General features: G+C 46.6%; 1 protein-coding gene across 4 annotated transcripts in view; it reads right to left on the bottom strand.

The window, feature by feature from the left end:
• The window catches only part of ADGRB1 (adhesion G protein-coupled receptor B1), a 399,558-nt gene that overhangs the window by 288,487 nt on the left and 87,897 nt on the right, over positions 1–23,174 (bottom strand). For all 4 annotated transcript variants that reach the window (XM_083144946.1, XM_083144947.1, XM_083144948.1 and 1 more), the window contains exon 2: positions 2,151–3,048. In XM_083144946.1, coding sequence (XP_083001072.1) covers positions 2,151–2,892 — 742 coding nt within the window. In that variant the 5' untranslated portion in view covers positions 2,893–3,048. The remainder of the gene's footprint in view (positions 1–2,150; positions 3,049–23,174) is intronic.

The raw sequence follows: 23,174 nt of genomic DNA on the forward strand, positions 1-23,174 counted from the left end.
ACAGCTGCATTATAATTATGTGAATCAACATGGCAGAAACCATTCAGACTTTTGCAGCAAATAAAGTTGCATTTTTGAAACGACTTCCACATATTTATTGCCCCCCAATAAAACAGTATTTCCAACAGCTGCTCCAATGCAGGATGCATTTCTGCAAGTGATGTCATCCTGCCCCCACATGATTTAGACAGTAATTATGTCATCATATATGACATCAGTGGTAATGTACAGGTATCATGCGGATAATATTTGGAATACAGACAATCATAGGGGACTTAATAGTGCTAGCCACAACATTGTTCAACACCTCAAATTATATCCATTCCCTACACACACAAAGGAGGCAGACAACACGTTGCCTCTGTGATGTCATAAGATCCTAGTGACATCACAGGAATCATCATTCAACTCCACAAAAATAGCTGCCACCACTGGATATAGCCAATCCGATGCAAGGGTTCGTCAAATTCCACATCATGGAATTACAACAGACCAGGTAACACCCTACAACAAGAATACAATCTTACAACACATTTTTTCATATTCAAATTGTATGGGTCACCCCAATAGACGGGGGTGCGTCTTATGCTGGGGTACATATCACTTCCTGGCTAGGCCACCCTTTAACGCCAACAAGATTAAACTTCTAAAGTCCTTTTTATTTTATTTTTGCTGCTGTCAGGAACGATGGTAAATCTCCAGCCGGGAATATGACGGATGGATACCATATGATTTAACACTTAAGAAAATAAGTCAGAAAGTTTGTTCAACTATTTTCCAGATTTGTCTTATACTGCAATCAGAAAGTGCTGCCTGGGCTTTCAATCACTTGATGACATTAATAAATATCAAGTTCTGAAGGAGTTTCTGAGCTCTTTACAGTAAGGGGGGAGGGGGGTAGAGAAAGCCAATAATTGCATGACTTGCAGCCTTTCTTTCCATGATAAATAAGGTGCCTGTTTATTCCCACAGGGGGACTGTGATAAATTGGCCACTTGCTTGGAATATGTATATCCATCTTTTGCTGGCACAGACATCTACACCCATGTGCCCCAGGAGTCTGCTGCCACACAGTGCACCGGGTACCACCAGCAACAGCCAATCAGGGTGCAAAGGACAGGTGCCAGCCAAACTGATAACTCATCAATTCCGGCAACAGCTGAATGCAAAGGGTTAACCACAGTGTATGGAGAGAGATGCTTGTACCATAGCGCTTAATACTGTATATACATCACAGGAACCTATTCATTATTGTATTCTTAGTTTAGCATTTGCTCAATGTGAGCCACAGATTCCAGCTGTGCAGCCCCGTAAGTCCTACATCTGTGCAGCCTACACTGTCACAATGTACAGTAACCAGCATTAGCATAGCATTGCCCAATAGTGTGACATATTAATAGTACATACAGTACACACAAGTCATTAACAGCCATGGTGCAAGCTAAACAACACAGAACAGCAGAGTGCTACATACAGTACGCACTGGATTGTGAGCTCTGCTGGCAAGAGCACAGCGCAGAGGTTTACAAGGGAAGGGGGGGGGGGGGCATTTTTTATGGGGTAAATTTAATAAGATGGGGGTTCTCTTGAATATGGAATGTTGCTATTGGCAACCAGACTATCTTCTAGAACAGTGGTTCTCAATTTCGGTCTTCAGCAGTTCATGTTTTACAGGTCACATGGCAGGGGCACAGGTGCACTCATTATTCACTGACACATTTTAAAAGATCCTTAGTTGAAGCTATTTCTTTCACTTGTGATTCTGTGGGGAGACCTGGAAAACATGAACTGCTGGGGGTACTTAAGGACCGAAGTTGGGAACCACTGTTCAAGAAGGTGCTTAATAAATAAGTAGAGTCTAACAGGTTGCTAAGGGCAACGTCTCATCTTAGTGAATGTATCATTGTCTGTTTGATTTCTCACTGGTGACTTAGGAAACTTGTCTGTTACTACAAGAGGAGGAAGGTCCCTGGCAGCTTGCTACAAAGTCTCAGGGGTGACCTGGTCTCAGCTGGCCAATGAGGAGGGCACAGAGGGCATTGCCATGCAGACAGAGGAGGATGCACAATACACAGGGTGATCATCTGCCAGACACCTGGGCACAGAGCTGCAGCTTCCTGGAAGAAACGTTTCATGCTTTCATGACTTACCCTGGAACTCTCCCCCATTGCTGTCCCTTGAGCTCCCCATGCAGTTCTCCAGGTATATCCCATCCTTGTAGCAATCCTCCTTTTTGGTGAAGCCTGCAATCTCACTGGGATGACTCTGGGACCCCCCATCCTGGCACAGGCAGGGGGTCTGCATGATGCCACAGGGGTGGAAGCTGCTGCTGTTGGTCAGACAAGTCTTGGACCACTCACAGAGCATTTGGCAGGCAGCTTTCCTGGGGTTCCTGTTCCCCACCACCAGGTACTCCAGGGAGAACTCAGTCTGGTGGGGTCTGGGGGTCCTTCCTGGGGAGTGGGGGTCCTCTCTCCTGGGAGAGGTCTGCTTCATCTGCAGGAACTGCTTGTTGGACTGGAGGAAAGCGTGGGCCACAGAGTGGTCACAGAGCTTCAGGACATCATCAAAGCTCTCCATGCCCAGGTAGGTGCGGGTGGAGGCCAGGAAGGAGTCAAACTGGGAGGTCCTAATCTGCTGCTGGTCGCATATACCCGGGGGCTTGGAGACCTTGACATACAGGGTGTACCTCCTGGGGTCCGGGTTCTGGATGATCCAGGCGCACAGAGAAGAGTTCAGAGGGAAGAGGGACAGAGAGGAGAAATTCCCATAGAATTCCCCCTGCACTTGGGTGGTGCAGGAATTGGGTCCCAGGTCCAGGCTGGCTGCAGTCCACACAGAGAGGAGGGGGAGCATGAACAGCAGGCTGTGGGGGGGCTCAGTGCTCCTCATCCTAGGTCTCTGGTCCTCTGGAAGTGCAGGGAATTGTCAGGCTGGGTCCAGGGCTCGGACATAACAGGTGCAGCAGGAGAGGAGATACTGGTGCAGGAGTCAGCCCGGGATCAGCAGCGTTGTCTCCGGCGCCCCCTTGTGGTGGCAGAGGGGAACCTGGGGAAGAGAAGAGAGAAACATTGTGACTTGTCTGTGCTGAGGTCCTGCAGCTTGTTACACAGTTATAGAATAAGGAATGCGGGGGGGAGGGGGGAGGTTGTCTGGTTGCTGGGAAACCCCAATTCTCTTGGCAAGTGGCTCAAATTATGACAATGATAGCAATGGTATATAATATGATTATTAGAGATGCCACCATTTAATGCACTGAAAGGGGCAGAGCGGCGATTGCTTTGTGTGTGTAACCAGGGGCGTAACTAACTATTCAGCGCCCCCCCGCCGCATGTTTATTCGGCGCCCCCCACCTAACCTGCCCCCCCTTCTTACCCGCGGTCTGCGTCGTCTCGCCCGGCTCTCTGTCGGGACCTTCCTGACGTCACGGTCCCGGCCGGCTCCTGCTGCTACAATGAAAACGGACTCTTAGAAAACGGCTGCCCCCATACTGCAGACAGAAAACTGTCTGCAGTATGGGGGCAGCCATTTTCTAATTGTCAGTTTTCATTGCAGCAGGAGCCGGCCTGGACCGTGAAGGTCCCGACAGAGAGCCGGGCGAGACGCAGACCGCGGGTAACTATAGCCCCGCAGCCCCCCCCGGCGGCGCCCCCAATTTCTCTGCGCCCCCCCGCCACCGCGGGGGCTGCGGAGCTATAGTTACGCCACTGTGTGTAACCCTTATTCTGGTTCACTCGCAAAGGCAAATTCCATCTCAAATGGACAAAACCATGCTGCACTGCAGGTGGGGCAGAGGTAACATGTGCAGAGAGAGTTCGATTTGGGCGGGGTTTTACTTCAAAGTGTGCAGTGTAAGAATAAAGCAGCCAGTATTTTCCCAAATCGAAATCTCTCTGTACATTTTACATCTGCCCCCCCCCCCCTACAGTGCACATGGTTTTGTCCATTTGCGAGTGAACCAGAATTAGGGCCTGCGTGCGTATATATGTGTGCGTTGATATCCCCCCCCCCGTGTATGCCGCCACCAATCTCGGCATTGGTGGGGTTCGTCTAGTGCAGTGATTTTCAACCTTGTTACATTGCGGCACACTAAATTCGATTTTAAAATTTGCCAAGGCACACCATGAGATCCCCACAGGGTAAAACACATTGGCCCCCACAGGAAAAAGAACAAACAAACCTATTTGCCCCATCTAATAACGATCACACTGGTCCCAGCAGGTAACACAAATAAAATACATTGGCCCTTTACATGAACAGAAGAGACCAGTAAATAACAGTTGAACTGGTGGTGGCTGTAACCTGGTTTGGGCATCTCTAGATCTGGGGGCGCACTTGAGAACAGCACAAGGCACAGTAGTGTGCCACGGCACAGTGGTTGAGAAATGCTGGTATAGTGTGTATGAGGCTTGAGTTCTCAATCAGTGCACCGGATATGCAAATATGCCAGGACAGTGGGTGGGAGAAGACTAATGGGGTTTTACCGCATTTCCAGCTTAGTACATCCCGCCCATTATCTTCTTTCATCACCGCCTTAATAACGAGGGCGAGAGACGTGAATTCTGCATGACGGGGGAGTGGGGTGGGGACGTGTATGAATCCCACATCCCTCGGTGGGTGGTGCAGCGATAGTGGGCTGAGGAAGCGGCGTCTTGCTGTGAATAAATGTAAGTGGGGATAATGGAATATGAGGCGGTGGCGGAGGATCTTGGCAGCGATAGGGTACACGGATGGCGGTGGCACAGATGGATGAAGGTGATGCCAGCCAGGTGGACGTTATCTCTGATGAAATACAACAACGTACACAATGAAATGTGTAAGGTGAAAAGTTCACAACTTAAAGGGTGGATGTCGGAAGCTCTCAGATCTCTGAGCCGCACAGATTGCAGCCGCCGGTGAAGCCAATTTGGCACAAAGAGAGGCGAAGGCAAACAAAAAAGCAGGACTGTCAAATAGACACTTCTTCATCCTAAACAATTATGATAATAAGCAGCATTTAACGCGGAGTTTGGCAACCAGCGTCGCCCGCAGTCCATCAAGCGGAGAGGTTGGAACGTGTTACATTGTGACTCTCGCAATGAGTGTTAACCCTTCACACCCTGGGGGACGCTGGGGAAGGTGGGAAAAGTGGAGCAGCCATTTCTGCACAACAATTCAAAGGCCAAAAATAGTCTATTTATAAACTTTCCCCAGCGGGAACTTTCCACTGGTTCTGCCACTGTGATAGGAAAAGGGTGTGAAATAATGACCTCGTATGGGACGTACAGGGTGGACGAAAGCTCATACGAAACGCACGTGGAAATAAGGCACGAGTCAGAGGCAGTGCTCTGTGCACCCAGCATTGCGCCAATCGCACCCAACCAGCGCATGGAAAGAGCCTTCAGAATCTGTTTTCATAGAAAAAAACTGTTACATGTGACAACAACAAAAAAAATGTATTCTAGAAAATACGCCCAAACAATCCTATAAAATTAAATCTAACGCTGCACCTCACCTCTATTGAGGGAATTCAAGGGTGTTTGTGCGCCGACGGCCACAAGATGGTGCGCATGAGTAGACTCTACTGTCCACTTTGCATGTACAGATCTCTGATAAAATGGCGCAGAGGACATGTCCCCACTGTGCATGTGCAGCGCTGCGGCTGGCGTGGGACATCGGCGAGGTAAGCATTGAAGAACAGTTTTTCCTTTTGCCAACCCTACATAGCCTGACAACCGACACCGTGAAAAGGTCGACATGGGTTTAGGTCAACAGGGACATTAGGTTGACACAAGCATTAGGTGGACACAGGGAAGATCAACAGTCAAAAGGCCGACATGGGACACTGTGGACACTGTTGACGTGGGCAACGTATTGGTGCACTGCGTCCGCTTGCTATCCTTCGGGCACGGTGCCTCGCTACGCTCAACACACTATTTTATTCTCCCTCCACACCCTAGTGGATGGTAGGGCATGTCGGCTCAAAAATAAAAGTAAAAAACCCCATGCTAAACTTTTTACTGTCGACTTTTTACCCATGTCGACCTAATGCTTGTGTCGACCTAATGACCCAGTCAATCTAAACCCATGTCGTGATTTTGAGTGTGTAAACCTAAGGTCTGTCGACTTTCAGTGGTCAACCCAATATATGATTCCAAACTGGGACTCAATTCGACTGGGAAGCCCTAAGTCCGGGGCATCTGTATGTCAGGAAAACCGCACCGCATTCCTCTATGTACCTTCAGTCGCCTGGCGCAACGATTACCAGAGCGTGCGCTCTACAGATTCTGACATGTCACGCTCTGTTTGCGTCAGTGTCTGACCTGCACTAGACTGATAAGAGCTAATTGCTGGCGGGTCGCTGTGACTTAATAATCTTAGTAAATGAGCCGTAAAGTCTTATAATAATCAGTATTCCCATTTATAGATGCGCCTGAGATTGCGTTACTATTGTTTCCAACGCCAGGTGCCTCGCCGGTGAATAACCCTGGTTACTGCGGCTGATAAGTATCATTACAAACACGTCATTTGCAGACATCTCTGCCTTTGGATCATTTCTTTTTTCAGGGCGTCTGTGATTTCAGTCATGATTTAAACAGTCAGCCATATAGCATCGCGCCAATCACCAGCTCTGCGAATGGTGTCTCTGCGTGAGACAAGGGGGACCTCCATCCCGACTGCATATAGCCAATATACCTCCATATAGCCCCACACTCCTGTACCTAGCCTATATACCTCTGTATGGTCCCACAATCCCGAACCTAGGCTATATACCTCCATATACAGTAGCCCCATGATCCCGTACCTAGCCAATATACCTCCATATAGCCCCACAGTACTGTACCTAGCCTATATACCTCCATATAGCCCCACAATCCTGTACCTAGCCTATATACCTCCATATACAGTAGCCCCATGATCCCGTACCTAGCCAATATACCTCCATATTGCTCCACAGTACTGTACCTAGCCTATATACCTCCGTATGGCCCCACACTCCTGTACCTAGCCTATATACCTCCATATAGCCCCACAATCCTGTACCTAGCCTATTACCTCCATATAGCCCCACATGTACCCTGCACTGTACGGGTGAATGTGGCAGATGTCAGGGGCATGCTGGCTACAGGTAGGAGAGAACTAGATGAATGATTATTGGACTCAAGGGCGTAACTACCATAGGTGCAGGAGGTGCACCTGCTATGGGGCCCAGAGCTGAGAGGGGCCACCTTTACCTGTCAAAGTATCATGTGCTGTATACATTTTTCAGCATTAGGTGATAAATAGGGGCCCTTACAATCTTTTACTATGGGGCCCACAATGTATCTAGTTACGCCACTGATTGGACTCTAATACATCCTGTGTGTACTGTGCACTTCTCCCTGTGAACACAGTCCACAGTCCACAGATTAGGGCCACAGTCACTAATATCTGTGGGAGCTTCCACTGTTACTTTGCCTGTGGGTGGGCGGGGCTAAAATGACGAGATTGCTGCATTTCACATCATTTAAGCCCCACTCCCCTCTCCGTGGTCTGCGAATCACTGCGTTTTCTGGCATGGGGGCGGGGCCAAGTGATTGCCTTGCCCCCGCCCCCTGACGTGTTGCCTCTCCGGGTGAAATCTAAAGGAGGCAAGAATGACCTAGACCCATGTCAACCTAGACCCATGTCGACCTTGCTGCATGTCGACCTAGTGGTGTCGACCTAATACTCTTTGACCTAGTTGCTGTAGACCCGATGACCGTATCCCCCTCCCCCACCCAGTGCGTAGGATTGCAGGCCGCAGCCTGTTAGGTCTGTCCAGAGGATATGCTGTATGGGGTGGGGTAAGATGAGCTGCAGAACACCCATGCAGCAGCAGCGAGTGGATGCATAACCGTACAGCCGAATAGAATATAAACCTTATATCGAGCCTCAGACACAGGGGAGCAGTTGTCCTTTGATGGAAGCCCCCAAGAAGCAGACACTTCACATCACACTCTGTTCTCCGCAGCTCCCATCACAGTCAGTGCCAGCACCCCGCTCGCTAGCACCACCTGCATTATTTAATATGTTTGCACTTTGCTTATAAAATCTTTACACTACCCCAGGCTATACCTGTAATCTACGTACAGGGGCCGTATTGTACATTTCCAGCTATTCCAACTCAAAGGGGGAAAAAACACGTTTCAAAGTCATCGTTCTGATGAATTTAGGTCATAAACTCCAAATACATCCCCGAGTTTTAGAGCAAATCTCCCCCCTCCCCCCGCTGATGAATGTCGTCTGGCTGCGCGGCGTATTTCTATATATATATAAAAATAAAGACTTCACATTTTTAAACGGGAGCAGATTCTTCTGGTGTGATTTACAGTCGTCTACCTAAAAGGGTTCTGTCATTTTTCTTTCTTTCATAAGTGGCCGTTTTTTCGTCCCATTTGTACAGGAATAAGACAGCAGGCGATAAAACCAGCGCGACGCATCAGACAGCCTGCTAGACTAAATGCATCGCTAATAGGAACAAAGCAAATTAAGCTGCAAATGTGTCTGCGCACGACCGGAGACGTAAAAAGCAGCGCACAAACATATGGGCTTCCCGAATACATATATATCACAGGAGGGTTTAGTGCATGCAGAGGATAATGCAAAACCTGAGTGTAACATAAGAATCTGGTAACTGGTATATTACCAGTTATTTATATAGCGCACACATATTCCGCAGCGCTGTACAGAGATTATTACCAATTATATAGCGCACACATATTCCGCAGCGCTGTACAGAGACTATTATTACCAGTTATTATATAGCGCACACATATTCCGCAGCGCTGTACAGAGACTATTTTTACCAGTTATTATATAGCGCACACATATTCCACAGCGCTGTACAGAGACTATTGTTACCAGTTATTATATAGCGCTCACATATTCCGCAGCGCTGTACAGAGATTATTACCAATTATATAGAGCACACATATTCCGCAGTGCTGTACAGAGATTATTATTACCAGTTATTATATAGCGCACACATATTCCGCAGCGCTGTACAGAGATTATTATTACCAGTTATTATATAGCGCACACATATTCCGCAGCGCTGTACAGAGAATATTATTACCAGTTATTATATAGCGCACACATATTCCGCAGTGCTGTACAGAGAATATTACCAGTTATTATATAGTGCACACATATTCCGCAGCACTGTACAGAGACTATTATTACCAGTTATTATATAGCGCACACATATTCCGCAGCGCTGTACAGAGATTATTATTACCAGTTATTATATAGCGCACACATATTCCGCAGCGCTGTACAGAGAATATTATTACCAGTTATTATATAGCGCACACATATTCCGCAGCGCTGTACAGAGAATATTATTACCAGTTATTAATATAGCGCACACATATTCCGCAGCGCTGTACAGAGACTATTATTACCAGTTATTATATATCGCACACATATTCCGCAGCGCTGTACAGAGAATATTATTACCAGTTATTTATATAGCGCACACATATTCCGCAGCGCTGTACAGAGACTATTATTACCAGTTATTATATAGAGCACACATATTCCACAGTGCTGTACAGAGAATATTATTACCACGTATTATATAGCGCACACATATTCCGCAGCGCTGTACAGAGACTATTATTACCAGTTATTATATAGCGCACACATATTCCACAGTGCTGTACAGAGAATATTATTACCAGTTATTATATAGCGCACACATATTCCGCAGCGCTGTACAGAGAATATTATTACCAGTTATTTATATAGCACACACATATTCCGCAGCGCTGTACAGAGATTATTATTACCAGTTATTATATAGCGCACACATATTCCGCAGCGCTGTACAGAGAATATTATTACCAGTTATTTATATAGCGCACACATATTCCACAGTGCTGTACAGACTATTATTACCAGTTATTTATATAGCGCACACATATTCCGCAGCGCTGTACAGAGACTATTATTACCAGTTATTATATAGCGCACACATATTCCACAGCGCTGTACAGAGATTATTATTACCAGTTATTATACAGCGCACACATATTCCACAGCGCTGTACAGAGACTATTATTACCAGTTATTATATAGCGCACACATATTCCGCAGCGCTGTACAGAGACTATTATTACCAGTTATTATATAGCGCACACATATTCCACAGCGCTGTACAGAGAATATTATTACCAGATATTATATAGCGCACACATATTCCGCAGCGCTGTACAGAGACTGTTATTACCAGTTATTATATAGCGCACACATAATCCACAGCGCTGTACAGAGAATATTATTACCAGATATTATATAGCGCACACATATTCCGCAGCGGTGTACAGAGACTATTATTACCAGTTATTATATAGCGCACACATATTCCGCAGCGCTGTACAGAGACTATTATTACCAGTTATTATATAGCGCACACATATTCCACAGCGCTGTACAGAGAATATTATTACCAGATATTATATAGCGCACACATATTCCGCAGTGCTGTACAGAGATTATTACGAATTATATAGAGCACACATATTCCGCAGCACTGTACAGAGAATATTACCAGTTATTTATATAGCGCACACATATTCCGCAGCGCTGTACAGAGACTATTATTACCAGTTATTATATAGCGCACACATAATCCACAGCGCTGTACAGAGAATATAACCAGTTATTTATATAGCGCACACATATTCCACAGCGCTGTACAGAGACTATTATTACCAGTTATTATATAGCGCTCACATATTCCGCAGCACTGTACAGAGAATATTACCAGTTATTTATATAGCGCACACATATTCCGCAGCGCTGTACAGAGATTATTACCAATTATATAGAGCACACATATTCCGCTGTACAGAGAATATTATTACCAGTTATTATATAGAGCACACATATTCCACAGCACTGTACAGAGACTATTATTACCAGTTATTATATAGCGCTCACATATTCCACAGTGCTGTACAGAGACTATTATTACCAGTTATTATATAGCGCACACATATTCCGCAGCTCTGTACAGAGAATATTATTACCAGTTATTATATAGCGCACACATATTCCGCAGCACTGTACAGAGACTATTACCAGTTATTATATAGCGCACATATATTCCACAGCGCTGTACAGAGACTATTATTACCAGTTATTATATAGCGCACACATATTCCACAGCTCTGTACAGAGACTATTATTACCAGTTATTATATAGCGCTCACATATTCCACAGTGCTGTACAGAGACTATTATTACCAGTTATTATATAGCGCACACATATTCCGCAGCGATGTACAGAGAATATTATTACCAGTTATTATATAGCGCACACATATTCCGCAGCGCTGTACAGAGAATATTATTACCAGTTATTATATAGCGCACACATATTCCGCAGCGCTGTACAGATAATATTATTACCAGTTATTATATAGCGCACACATATTCCGCAGCGCTGTACAGAGAATATTATTACCAGTTATTATATAGCGCACACATATTCCGCAGCGCTGTACAGAGGCTATTATTACCAGTTATTATATAGAGCACACATATTCCACAGCGCTGTACAGAGAATATTATTACCACGTATTATATAGCGCACACATATTCCGCAGCGCTGTACAGAGACTATTATTACCAGTTATTATATAGCGCACACATATTCCACAGTGCTGTACAGAGAATATTATTACCAGTTATTATATAGCGCACACATATTCCGCATCGCTGTATAGAGAATATTATTACCAGTTATTATATAGCACACACATATTCTGCAGCGCTGTACAGAGACTATTATTACCAGTTATTATATAGCGCACACATATTCCGCAGCACTGTACAGAGATTATTATTACCATTTATCATATAGCGCACACATATTCCGCAGCGCTGTACAGAGATTATTATTACCAGTTATTATATAGCGCACACATATTCCGCAGCGCTGTACAGAGAATATTATTACCAGTTATTTATATAGCGCACACATATTCCGCAGCGCTGTACAGAGGATATTATTACCAGTTATTATATAGCACACATATTCCGCAGCACTGTACAGAGATTATTATTACCAGTTATTTATATAGCGCACACATATTCCGCAGCGCTGTACAGAGAATATTATTACCAGTTATTTATATAGCGCACACATATTCCGCAGCGCTGTACAGAGAATATTATTACCAGTTATTTATATAGCGCACACATATTCCGCAGCGCTGTACAGAGGATATTATTACCAGTTATTATATAGCACACATATTCCGCAGCGCTGTACAGAGACTATTATTACCAGTTATTATATAGCGCACACATATTCCGCAGCACTGTACAGAGATTATTATTACCATTTATTATATAGCGCACACATATTCCGCAGCGCTGTACAGATTATTATTACCAGTTATTATATAGCGCACACATATTCCGCAGCGCTGTACAGAGAATATTATTACCAGTTATTTATATAGCGCACACATATTCCGCAGCGCTGTACAGAGGATATTATTACCAGTTATTATATAGCACACATATTCCGCAGCACTGTACAGAGACTATTATTACCAGTTATTATATAGCGCACACATATTCCGCAGCACTGTACAGAGAATATTATTATCAGTTATTATATAGTGCACACATATTCCGCAGCACTGTACAGAGAATATTATTATCAGTTATTATATAGTGCACACATATACCGCAGCGCTGTACAGAGGATATTATTACCAGTTATTATATAGCACACATATTCCGCAGCACTGTACAGAGATTATTATTACCAGTTATTATATAGCGCACACATATTCTGCAGCGCTGTACAGAGAATATTATTACCAGTTATTATATAGCGCACACATATTCAGCAGCGCTGTACAGAGACTATTATTACCAGTTATTATATAGCGCACACATATTCCGCAACGCTGTACAGAGACTATTATTACCAGTTATTTATATAGCGCACACATATTCCGCAGCGCTGTACAGAGACTATTATTACCAGTTATTATATAGCGCACACATATTCCGCAGCGCTGTACAGAGAATATTATTACCAGTTATTTATATAGCGCACACATATTCCGCAGCGCTGTACAGAGACTATTATTACCAGTTATTATATAGCGCACACATATTCCTCAGCGCTGTACAGAGACTATTATTACCAGTTATTATATAGCGCACATATTCCACAGCGCTGTACAGAGACTATTATTACCAGTTATTATATAGCGCACACATATTCTGCAGCGCTGTACAGAGACTATTATTACCAGTTATATTATATAGCACACACATATTCCGCAGCGCTGTACAGAGACTATTATTACCAGTTATTATATAGCGCACACATATTCCGCAGCACTGTACAGAGAATATTATTACCAGTTATTTATATAGCGCACACATATTCCGCAGCGCTGTACAGAGACTATTATTACCAGTTATTATATAGCGCACACATATTCCACAGCGCTGTACAGGGAATATTATTACCAGTTATTATATAGCGCACACATATTCCACAGCGCTGTACAGAGATTATTATTACCAGTTATTATATAGCGCACACATATTCCGCAGCACTGTACAGAGACTATTATTACCAGTTATTATATAGCGCACACATATTCCGCAGCACTGTACAGAGAATATTATTACCAGTTATTTATATAGCGCACACATATTCCGCAGCGCTGTACAGAGACTATTATTACCAGTTATTATATAGCGCACACATATTCCGCAGCGCTGTACAGAGAATAATTGAGCATCCACATCAGTCCCTGCCCCAGTGGAGCTTACAATCTATATTTCCTACCACATGTACACGCACACAGACAGTCTAGGGTTATTTTGTTGGGAGCCAATAAACCTACTGTAACAGTATATTTTGGAAATTTTTAGACCATGGTGGGAATAGAACCCATGACCTCAGTAATGTGAGGTAGTAATGCTAACCACTACACCATCTGTGCTGCCCACAGACAATGGGCAGCGCTGTTCTGATTCTGATGTCACACTCCAATGTACATCTGAGTTTGGACACAACCCTCCCAAATCAAACTCTCTGCCCATTGTACAACTGCCCCCAGCGATAAATTGACTTGCTCATGTTTGCATTACTCCCAACTTAAAATCAGACCCAAAGTGCACCTGTCTCCTAGCCATGGCATTGCCACAATGTCCGGGACGCTGCTGAATTCAGGGAGGGGTGGCATTGGCGGATTCAGGGGGGGGCACCCGGGCACGTGCGTGAGTGTGTCTCTAACGCTGGGTGGAGCCTCTGACTCACATGACTGACTCACATGACAGAGAACCAGCCCAGTGAGCCCACAGTGCCAGACACCCTCTGCCTCCCCATGCTGCCAAGGAACCTACTCCACAGCCACCAGGTGAGCGCCCCCGCCCCCCCCCTCCCGGGATTCACGCCCCCCCCCCGCAACCCCCCCTCCCGCGATTCGCGGCACCCCCCTCTGCGACCCCCCCCTGCCGCAATTCGCGGCAAAACACCCCCTCCCGCAATTTGCGACCCCCCCCCTCCCGCGATTCGCAGCAACTCCGCCCCCGCAACCTCCCACCATTCATGTCACCCACCCCCCGCGACCCCCCCTGAGTTTTTGAAGATTTCTTTTTCAATTTTTGAATGTTTTCATATTCATTCTCATATGTCGACATGGACACCATTGAAGTGCCAACCCCCCCCCCCCCGCAACCCCCCCTCCAGTGATTTGCGGCACACAACACCCCCCCCGCGACCCCCCCTCCAATGATTCACGGCACCCCCGCGACCCTCCTGAATCACCTAGTAGGTTGCAGTAGCGCACGCAGGGGGGGTTTCTGAGTACCCAGAAACCCCCCTGGAATCTAAATGCGCTAGTCTGAAAGCTGAGGAAGAATTTTGAAAATCGGCCCTGAGGAATCGGAGATATCTGACTTCAAAGCAGTGGTCCCCATCCAAGCCTGTTAATTGCTCTCCCCAGTCAGATATTTCAGATTCTGCCTGACTTAGATTATATATTCCAAAAGCTGGGACTCTCCCACTTTGATGGACACTAGTAGCTTGTATCTACTGGTATGTAGTTTTATATTCTCGTTGACAGATTGCTCTGCCTCCTGAACTCTGATCCCCTAGTCCCCAATACCATTTGGTAGGTGGGATTCTCTAGTTTGTAATTCCTTTAAAAGATAAGAAATCTAGTTCCAGGAACTGTAGATATCTGCAGTCAAGCAAGCTGTCCTCCCACCAGAAAATTATGAATAATAAGCCCACTTCACTATACACCCCTCCTCTGCATATTAACCATCCTCTACCACCCTGGAAGTTATGTATCAGGGACCCCTCATTCAGCCCAATACCCCCTTCTCCCACCTCATCTCCCACCATCTGTGCAGTAAAGGGGTAATTAGTGGAAATTACTGAGCCCTACATGCTGAGCGGTTGATATAATACCCCCTAATACCCCCTACCACCCCTACCACCTGCGGGACAGCAAAGCCAAGTCATTCAAGACAGCAAAGCTTCCGCTCATAGCACCCCCAGGGCCGGCGCCACCACTAGGCAGGATTAGGTATTTGCCTAGGGCACCGGCCACTGGAGGGCGGTAGTCGGGAGCAGGGACCCCCCTTCCCCCCCAGTGGAATGACTTTACGGCATCCCTGCCGCCCACCCGCCACCCCAACACCGCCGTTGTGCACAGGGACCCCCACGGTTTAAGGTGAGTGGCTGCTGTCACTCCCCCCCCCCCAGCAACTTCGGCGGCCGCCACCGCATTGCCCCCCTCCCCCCGGTGGAATGACTTGGCGGCATCCCGCCCGCCCACCTGCCGCCTCAACCCCGCAGTGGAGCGATGCAGCAACAGCGGCCGCATCGCACCTGGCAACCCAAGCCACCACTCCTCCAGTGAAGTGACCACATCACCCCCACCCCTGTAGCGGCGCGGCATCGCAAAGCCCCCCCCCTCCGGTGGAGCGGGTGGGCGCCGGGGCGCCCCCGCCTGGGGCGCTCCGGTGCCTAGCACCGGCCCTGAGCACCCCCCACCCTTACCGCTGGAGGATAGGTAGGGGCCCCAATACATTGCTATGCCCAGAGGTCTACACTGCTGCTATGTAAATATATATATATTATTATTTATATACATTTGGTCTATCTATAATACTTTAACTGACCCGGCATATACTGGGTCACCTAAGTGTCCATCTCCGTGCTTTGCTCCGCCCCTCTCTGGAAACCCCCTTCTGAAAATCCTGCGTTTGCCCCTGGGATGATATGGGACCCGTTAATTCCGACCCCCACCCGGTTCCGATGGCTGCCAGTCCCCCCCTAGCATCACAGAAGCTTGGGGTTGATCTCATCTCAATTCCAAATCGCTGGGTTCTCAATATGATACCAGGCTGGTCCATATTGGTCCATCGGTTCCAGAGATATTGCGGGTAAACCAATTTTTGTATTTTTGAAATGTAATTTCATGGCATTCTGCAGGAGACTCCCTGAAATAGCAGCAATCTCTCTCTCTCCCTCATTAGTCTAGCAATCTCCCTCATTACACCGAGCCCACATTACACTGTTACATCATAGTTACCTCCCCTCCTGCATTCTGCAGGAGACTCCCTGAAATAACAGCAATCTCCCTCTCTCCCTCATTAGTCTAGCAATCTCCCTCATGTCACCTAGCCCACATTACACTGTTACACCATAGTTACCTCCCCTCCTGCATTCTGCAGGAGACTCCCTGAAATAACAGCAATCTCCCTCTCTCCCTCATTAGTCTAGCAATCTCCCTCATGTCACCTAGCCCACATTACACTGTTACATCATAGTTACCTCCCCTCCTGCATTCTGCGGGAGACTCCCTGACATAGCAGCAATCTCCCTCTCTCCCTCATTAGTCTAGCAATCTCCCTCATGTCACCTAGCCTCTCATTACACTGTTACATTTTGGGGGAAAAGGGAATGAGAGACAGATACATTTACATGGTATCACCAGCACCATTTCCCAGCACATTACCAAGTATAGTATCTCTTACTAACTGCTTTGGGGCTCATCTACATTTGGATATAAGTCATTTTAGAAGATTCCTCTCAGATGTAGCAGTACACACCCACGCTTCTAGGTGCCACGTTCACAATCACTTGTCACAATCTCTCCATATATGGAACTAGACACGCCCTTTGAGTTGAGCATGACACGCCCCCTCAATGAGGGTCTTTGCAAAATTCTATTACCAACTACAATCTCCCTGAAACTAATTTTCAAAAGTAGGCAAGTATGTTTTTAACCCATGTAATTTAAATCCCCAGCATTATGTTGTGTTTGTTCTGCTGAGAGTTTTGCTAAAGCCGGTTAATTGTCCCAGGGCTTGGATGGATCTACCTCTATCTATCTATCTATCTATCTATCTATCTATCTATCTATCTATCTATCCTCATTAGTGTGCCCCCTAGTGGACAGGCCCTGGTGAAATTGCACTGCTGATATCCTTGCTGTGAATATGGCCCTCAGTAATACACCTGCAGAATGATTGTGCAGTTAGAATGTGCGCTCTCCCAGGCAGGTCCCTCCCTCCCCCGTGTTCCATGTCTGCATTCATTTGTCTCCCTTACATGTCCCTGTTGTATGTATTGTATACCCTGCCCTCCCTTCCTTCCCCCGCCTGGCACTGCGGACAACAATACCAATACACCAGATACAGCTCAGAACAGCGACTGCGCGCCATGGCTAATGCTGATGTTATATGTCCCTCATCTGGGGGCTTCTTGGTGGGCGTCCAAAAAGTTGAAGCCGCCGGGCATAGTCAGCGGAGAGACAATGACAGAAATATACTGAGGATGGCATGACCTGTTGCCCCCACTTTCTTCCTATGAACATCCCCGCCATTGTCTTGCCATCCTTGGGGTACAATGCAGGCCGAGCCCCGTCCCCTGGAAAGAAAGGACTTTTTCTTCTCGCTCTGTACTGTTGCCATGGCTGTACCATTGAGCGATAGCAATTCACAGAGCACCAATGGCTTTCAGTGAGTGAGAAATCATTGCCGGAGAGTTTCAGCCCCCCCCCCCCCCCCCCTCCACCTTACAGAACAATTACGCCCTGTCTATATTCATCCCTGCGCAGTGCATGCAAATCAGCTGCCCCGCCGCAGCAGAGGGGTTTTTAAAAAGGGGTCAGGGGTCACAGTTTGACAAAAACTTCTTCAATTATTCACAGCAAGGCATTTTTTATAATTATTATCCTTTATTTAGCTGCAGCACCTTCTAAAGTACGTACACAGTAACAGTTTGTACAATCGGGGTGATTCAGGTTGGTTTGCAAAAGCAAACGTCTTCGTTAACGGACAAAACCATGTGCACTGCAGGTGGGGCAGATGTAACAAGTGCAGAGAGAGTTACATTCGGGTGCGGTGTGTTCAAAGTGAAATCTAAATTGCAGTGTAAGAATAAAGCAGCCAGTATTTACCCTGCACAGAGACAAGATAACTCACACAAATCTAACTCTGCACCTGTTACATCGGCCCCACCTGCAGCGCAGCATGGTTTTGTCCATTAAAGAGGGAATTTTCTTTTGCAAACCAACCTGAATCGCCCCCAATGTTAATAATAGTGCAAGGTGAAGATAACAGCACCAAATGGGGGCTGCAGATTTCTGCAGTCCCAGTCTTTGCCTTCAATGCAAGTTTTCACAAAATACCATCCACATGGGGGCGCTATTCCATTGGAGACAGACTATGTATATCTCATTTTATACTGGCATAGCTACAGTAGAAACAGAGGCGTAACTCTGGTAGGCAATGGAGTCATCTGCCTCCAGGCTCCTGCTCCCAACGGGGAACCTATCCTCCCCTGACAGTTTTAATCAGTTAATTGAAAGCCATCAATATTGCTTCTGTGGCTGACTCCCAGGGGTTAAAGTGAGGGGGAACGAGGTGGAACTGATTTCCTCCACCTCTAATGGCAGGGTTGCCTACCCTCCTGGAATGGCCGGGAGGGTCCCGGAAATTGGCTTCCCCTCCTGGCCCCCTGGAAAGAGGGGCAACCCTCCCGCAAAACCGCCTGGCTCCTGCGACCCCCCCCCCCCCCCCCCCGCTGGCACCCATGACCCCCCTCGGCAGGGGAGGGTCCATGGGTCAAATGAAGCGAATAGCGCCGTTTTATCCCCGCCCACCGCAGTGCAATGCCATAGAAACGGCATTGCACGTCATGGGGCATGGCTATAATGGTGCTATCGCTCTGGCCACGTCCCCAACAAGTAGCCACCCATGTGGCTCCGCCCCCTCCCCACCCCTTTTCACTCCCCCCCCCAACCTGGCTTCCCTCTCCCGGAAAGGGCAGCCAGAAAGTCGGTAAGTATGTCTAATGGTGAGGTGAAACATATTAATTATCACAGAGACGCATTCTAGTTTGCAGCGGGAATGCCAAAAAACCTACCACTGTCCCTGCCTCTGCCTAATGGGGGGTAATTAGGTGGCATAGAGAAATGAGTTCCCCCACCTGTGTATGACCACTTAAAGCCCTGAATATAACTCTTTGCACATGTTACATCTGCCCCCCACCCCCTGCAGTGCAGCATGGTTTTGCCCATTTGCATACCTCCCAACTGTCACGATTCCGTCGGGACAGTCCCGATTTTCGGGTCCTGTCCCGCTGTCCCACCCGCGGCAGGCATTGTCCCGCTGCAGGGGGTGGCAGTTGGGAGACCCCCCAATCTAGTAGAATAGACGCTGTGCGCATGCGCACAGCGTCTATTCTCGTATGAAAATGAGGTCGTGGCTAATTAGCATAAGCCGCGCTCTCATTTACATACGCCCCGCCCCCTTTTCGGGCGCTCGCGCGGCTTCAACTCTGCCTCAGTCCCAGTGTGTTCACTTCCTATGCTACAGACTTTGCATGTACTATATGTTCTCTAAAGGGAAAAGATGTGTGTGTATATATAAACCGTCCATCTTATTTTTACCAAGTTTCGCCGCGCGAGTGTCCCTATTTCCTCCGGATGGAAGTTGGGAGGTATGCATTTGTATGCTTTCATCTTTGCTGACAAAGCTGAATAAGACTTAATGTAAGAGATACAGTGGATTGAGATAAAGGGGTTTATTTGCTAAAACGGGAATTATATTTCAGATGGGATGTTGCTATGGCCAACGAATCAGAACGTATATATTTATTTAGCGCCTTCTGGAAGGTAAAAGATAACATCTGATTGGTTGCCCATGGCAACTTCCCATCTGAAACAGATCTTCCATCAAAGTAAATAAACCCCAACCAATCAGATCCTAAATGTCATTTTTCAAACCCTGGGGCTCGTTTATCAAGAAGTGATAAAACTCATTCTGAACGATAAATGTTGTTCCAGCCAATCAGCTCGCCGACCATTAGATGATTTTCCCGTTCGCAAAAAAAATCGAAATGATCTTTTATTTAGCTTTGTAAATGTCCACGAGGCGGGCACTGGCATCATGTGATATCAGCTGACCGCCCCCAGCAGGCTTCGACCCGCCCTTTGACTCGCCTGCATTCGAATGGGGATTACCAGATTTTTTTTTCTGGGCGCAACCGCCGTTTTTGTGGGCACCCTGCCGGACCATCGGTCCCAGGAGCGATGGTGCGGGAACAATCACTAGTGAATCAAGCCCCATGTATGTTGTGCAGAGTAACATAGAAGCGCTCAGGACACGTCACCAGATGGCACAATACGGCGCACACTCCGCTGAGTAAATAACGCGATTTCTCAGGTGTTTTGTGGGCGTTGCGGTCACACGCTCATATCCGCCCAATGGGATTCTTTAAGAGAAAATGAGACTATTCATCCAATTATAAAACAAGTGTAGAGAACACGATAATCCCAGCCGCGCAGATCATAACAACGCCGCATCATTTTAGAATTTAATCATTCCGCCACTGTGCATCGTATGTGTCGGCAAAGTGACTCATTTATTTGCAGAGCGCTGGGCGGTATTAAAAGGAAAATTACAGAGCGTCAGGAAAAGGAAATGATTAGACGAACACGCAATCCGTTACTGTCTGACGTTATTGGTATATTTAATCTCCAGGAATATTTCACGCGTTGACACAAAACAGATTCATTAGTGCCCCGTATTGTTCCTGCCGAAGGATAAAGCAGCGATACATCCGTCGACGCACGGAACTGAGGGTCACATGCATAAGGTTGACAATCAACATGGACAATAGGTCGACATAAGAAAAACGTGGACTATTTCTCAGTCGACCTTTAATTGCGTAAACTTTTTTCCTATGTCGACCAAACTTTTTGGGTTTGATCTAGACACCGCCCACCTAATTACTGTCCGTGCTATGATCCACACCCAAATTAAAAAAACTCTGATGGGGGGAAAACATGTTAAAATGTCTTATATACTTAGATTTCCTCTATGGCAAATGTAATGTCGTTTTCTTACATCGTGGAATCAAATTCCTTTTTTTCCCCTATTAATTCTTACCAAATATCAATATAGCGAATGAAAAAAACAAAAAATAAAAAATACAGCAAGACTTTTAGTTAAGTAAAAAAATAAAAAAAGATAAAAAAACAACCAAGCATTAAGTGATTGTTGAGTATTCGCGGCCTTTACCAAGTTGTTCCTACATAGGCCCGATGTAATCAGCTGTCTTTGGAGGTCGTATTATTCGCTGATTGGTGCCCACCTGTGTGCAATTAAAGTGTTTCTGTGGTTTTCACAATAAATACACCGGCCGGTGAGACGTCTCGCTAATGTATTTTCCCACACGAGCTTCATTGTGAATTAAAATAAAATTCAAAGCAAAAATTGAGGAAAGGTTATAGAAAAGCAATAAGCGGAGACAGGAAATCAGTCAGCGGTAAAGACCTTTAATATCTCCTGGAGCACTGTCAAGTCCAATAGTGTTATGGAGAAGACGGCCCAACTTTGAAGTGCCTCCTCTGAGGATCTGGGTTGGAAAGTAAGTATTGGTGGCAGTGTGTGTATGTGAGTGTGTGGGGGGGTGGGGTATGTTATTGTAACTGGAGTACCGTCCTTCAGCAGGGCCGGATTAACAATGGGCCTGATAGAGCTGAGGGCCAGGGCTTTCCAACGAACCTGGACCCGTGTTGCTAGCCCTCCAGGAACCTGAGATACTGCCAGGCAAAGCTGGAATGTTTTCCCTATAGGATAACATGGGACCCGCTAATTCCGACCTCCACCCGGTTCCAATGTCGGCCAGTTCCCCTACTGGCATCATAGAAGCTCGAGGTTGATCTCAGTCTAACCCAAATCACTGGGCCTTCAATCTGATACCTGGTCCATATGGGTTCATTGGTTCTAGAGATATTGTGGGTAAAATGATTTTTTTCATTTCTGAAATGTAATTTCATGGCTGTTCATGTTGTTTGAGGGCAGATTTCTCTGGAACCAAACTGCCCAGTTTCACGGGACCAAAATCATTCAAAGCCCACACGTAAATGGGTCAGTTGGTTTTACGAAGATATAGCTGGTTGTTTAAAGGGGGGGGTTCTCTCCACCTCACACCAGAAAATGCAGAGACTAGGCTGGTGTAAAAGGGGCCAGCCTGGGAATGTCCCTGCATGATCCTGGGACCATATTCCCGGGTAAGTCCCTGCATTTTCTGGTGTGCAAGGGGTATTATTTAAAATAGCCGGGACCTGCAGTGCTCTGAATACAGCCGGGCAGTCCCCCCTGCTCTCTGCCCGGCTGTCAATGGCTGTAATTTCTGCCTGGCGGAGGCTGTCCCCCAGTTACCGCGAGCATGTATTCCCCCTTGGCAATGAGCATGTAATATCACATGGCAACGAGCATGGAACCCCTGGCAATGAGCATGTAGGTAAGCAGCACTTATGTAGCATAATTTTGAATAGGCATTATGGTGTTTGGCCTTTTGTAATGGACAATATGGTGTGTGGCTTAACATGTAATGGGCATTATGGTGTACATTTTTACACGCGCAATGCCCCTGTTTATGAAATATATTGTGCATTATTTCTCAATCTGTTTGGTATAGTGTGTATTTTGGCTGGGTGCCGGACAGTTTCCCGACAGCCGGGATCCCGACAGTCATTACCCCGATGTCGGGATTTCGACTGGCAAAACCCAGACACTCGGGGTCCCGACGGCCACCGGCTATTCTCCCTCGTGGGGGTCCACAGACCCCATAGAGGGAGAATAGAATAGGTGGCGATCGT

This window comes from Crinia signifera, chromosome 5 (assembly GCF_055691185.1).
Source record: "Crinia signifera chromosome 5, ASM5569118v1, whole genome shotgun sequence".
Taxonomy (NCBI): Eukaryota; Metazoa; Chordata; class Amphibia; order Anura; family Myobatrachidae; genus Crinia; species Crinia signifera.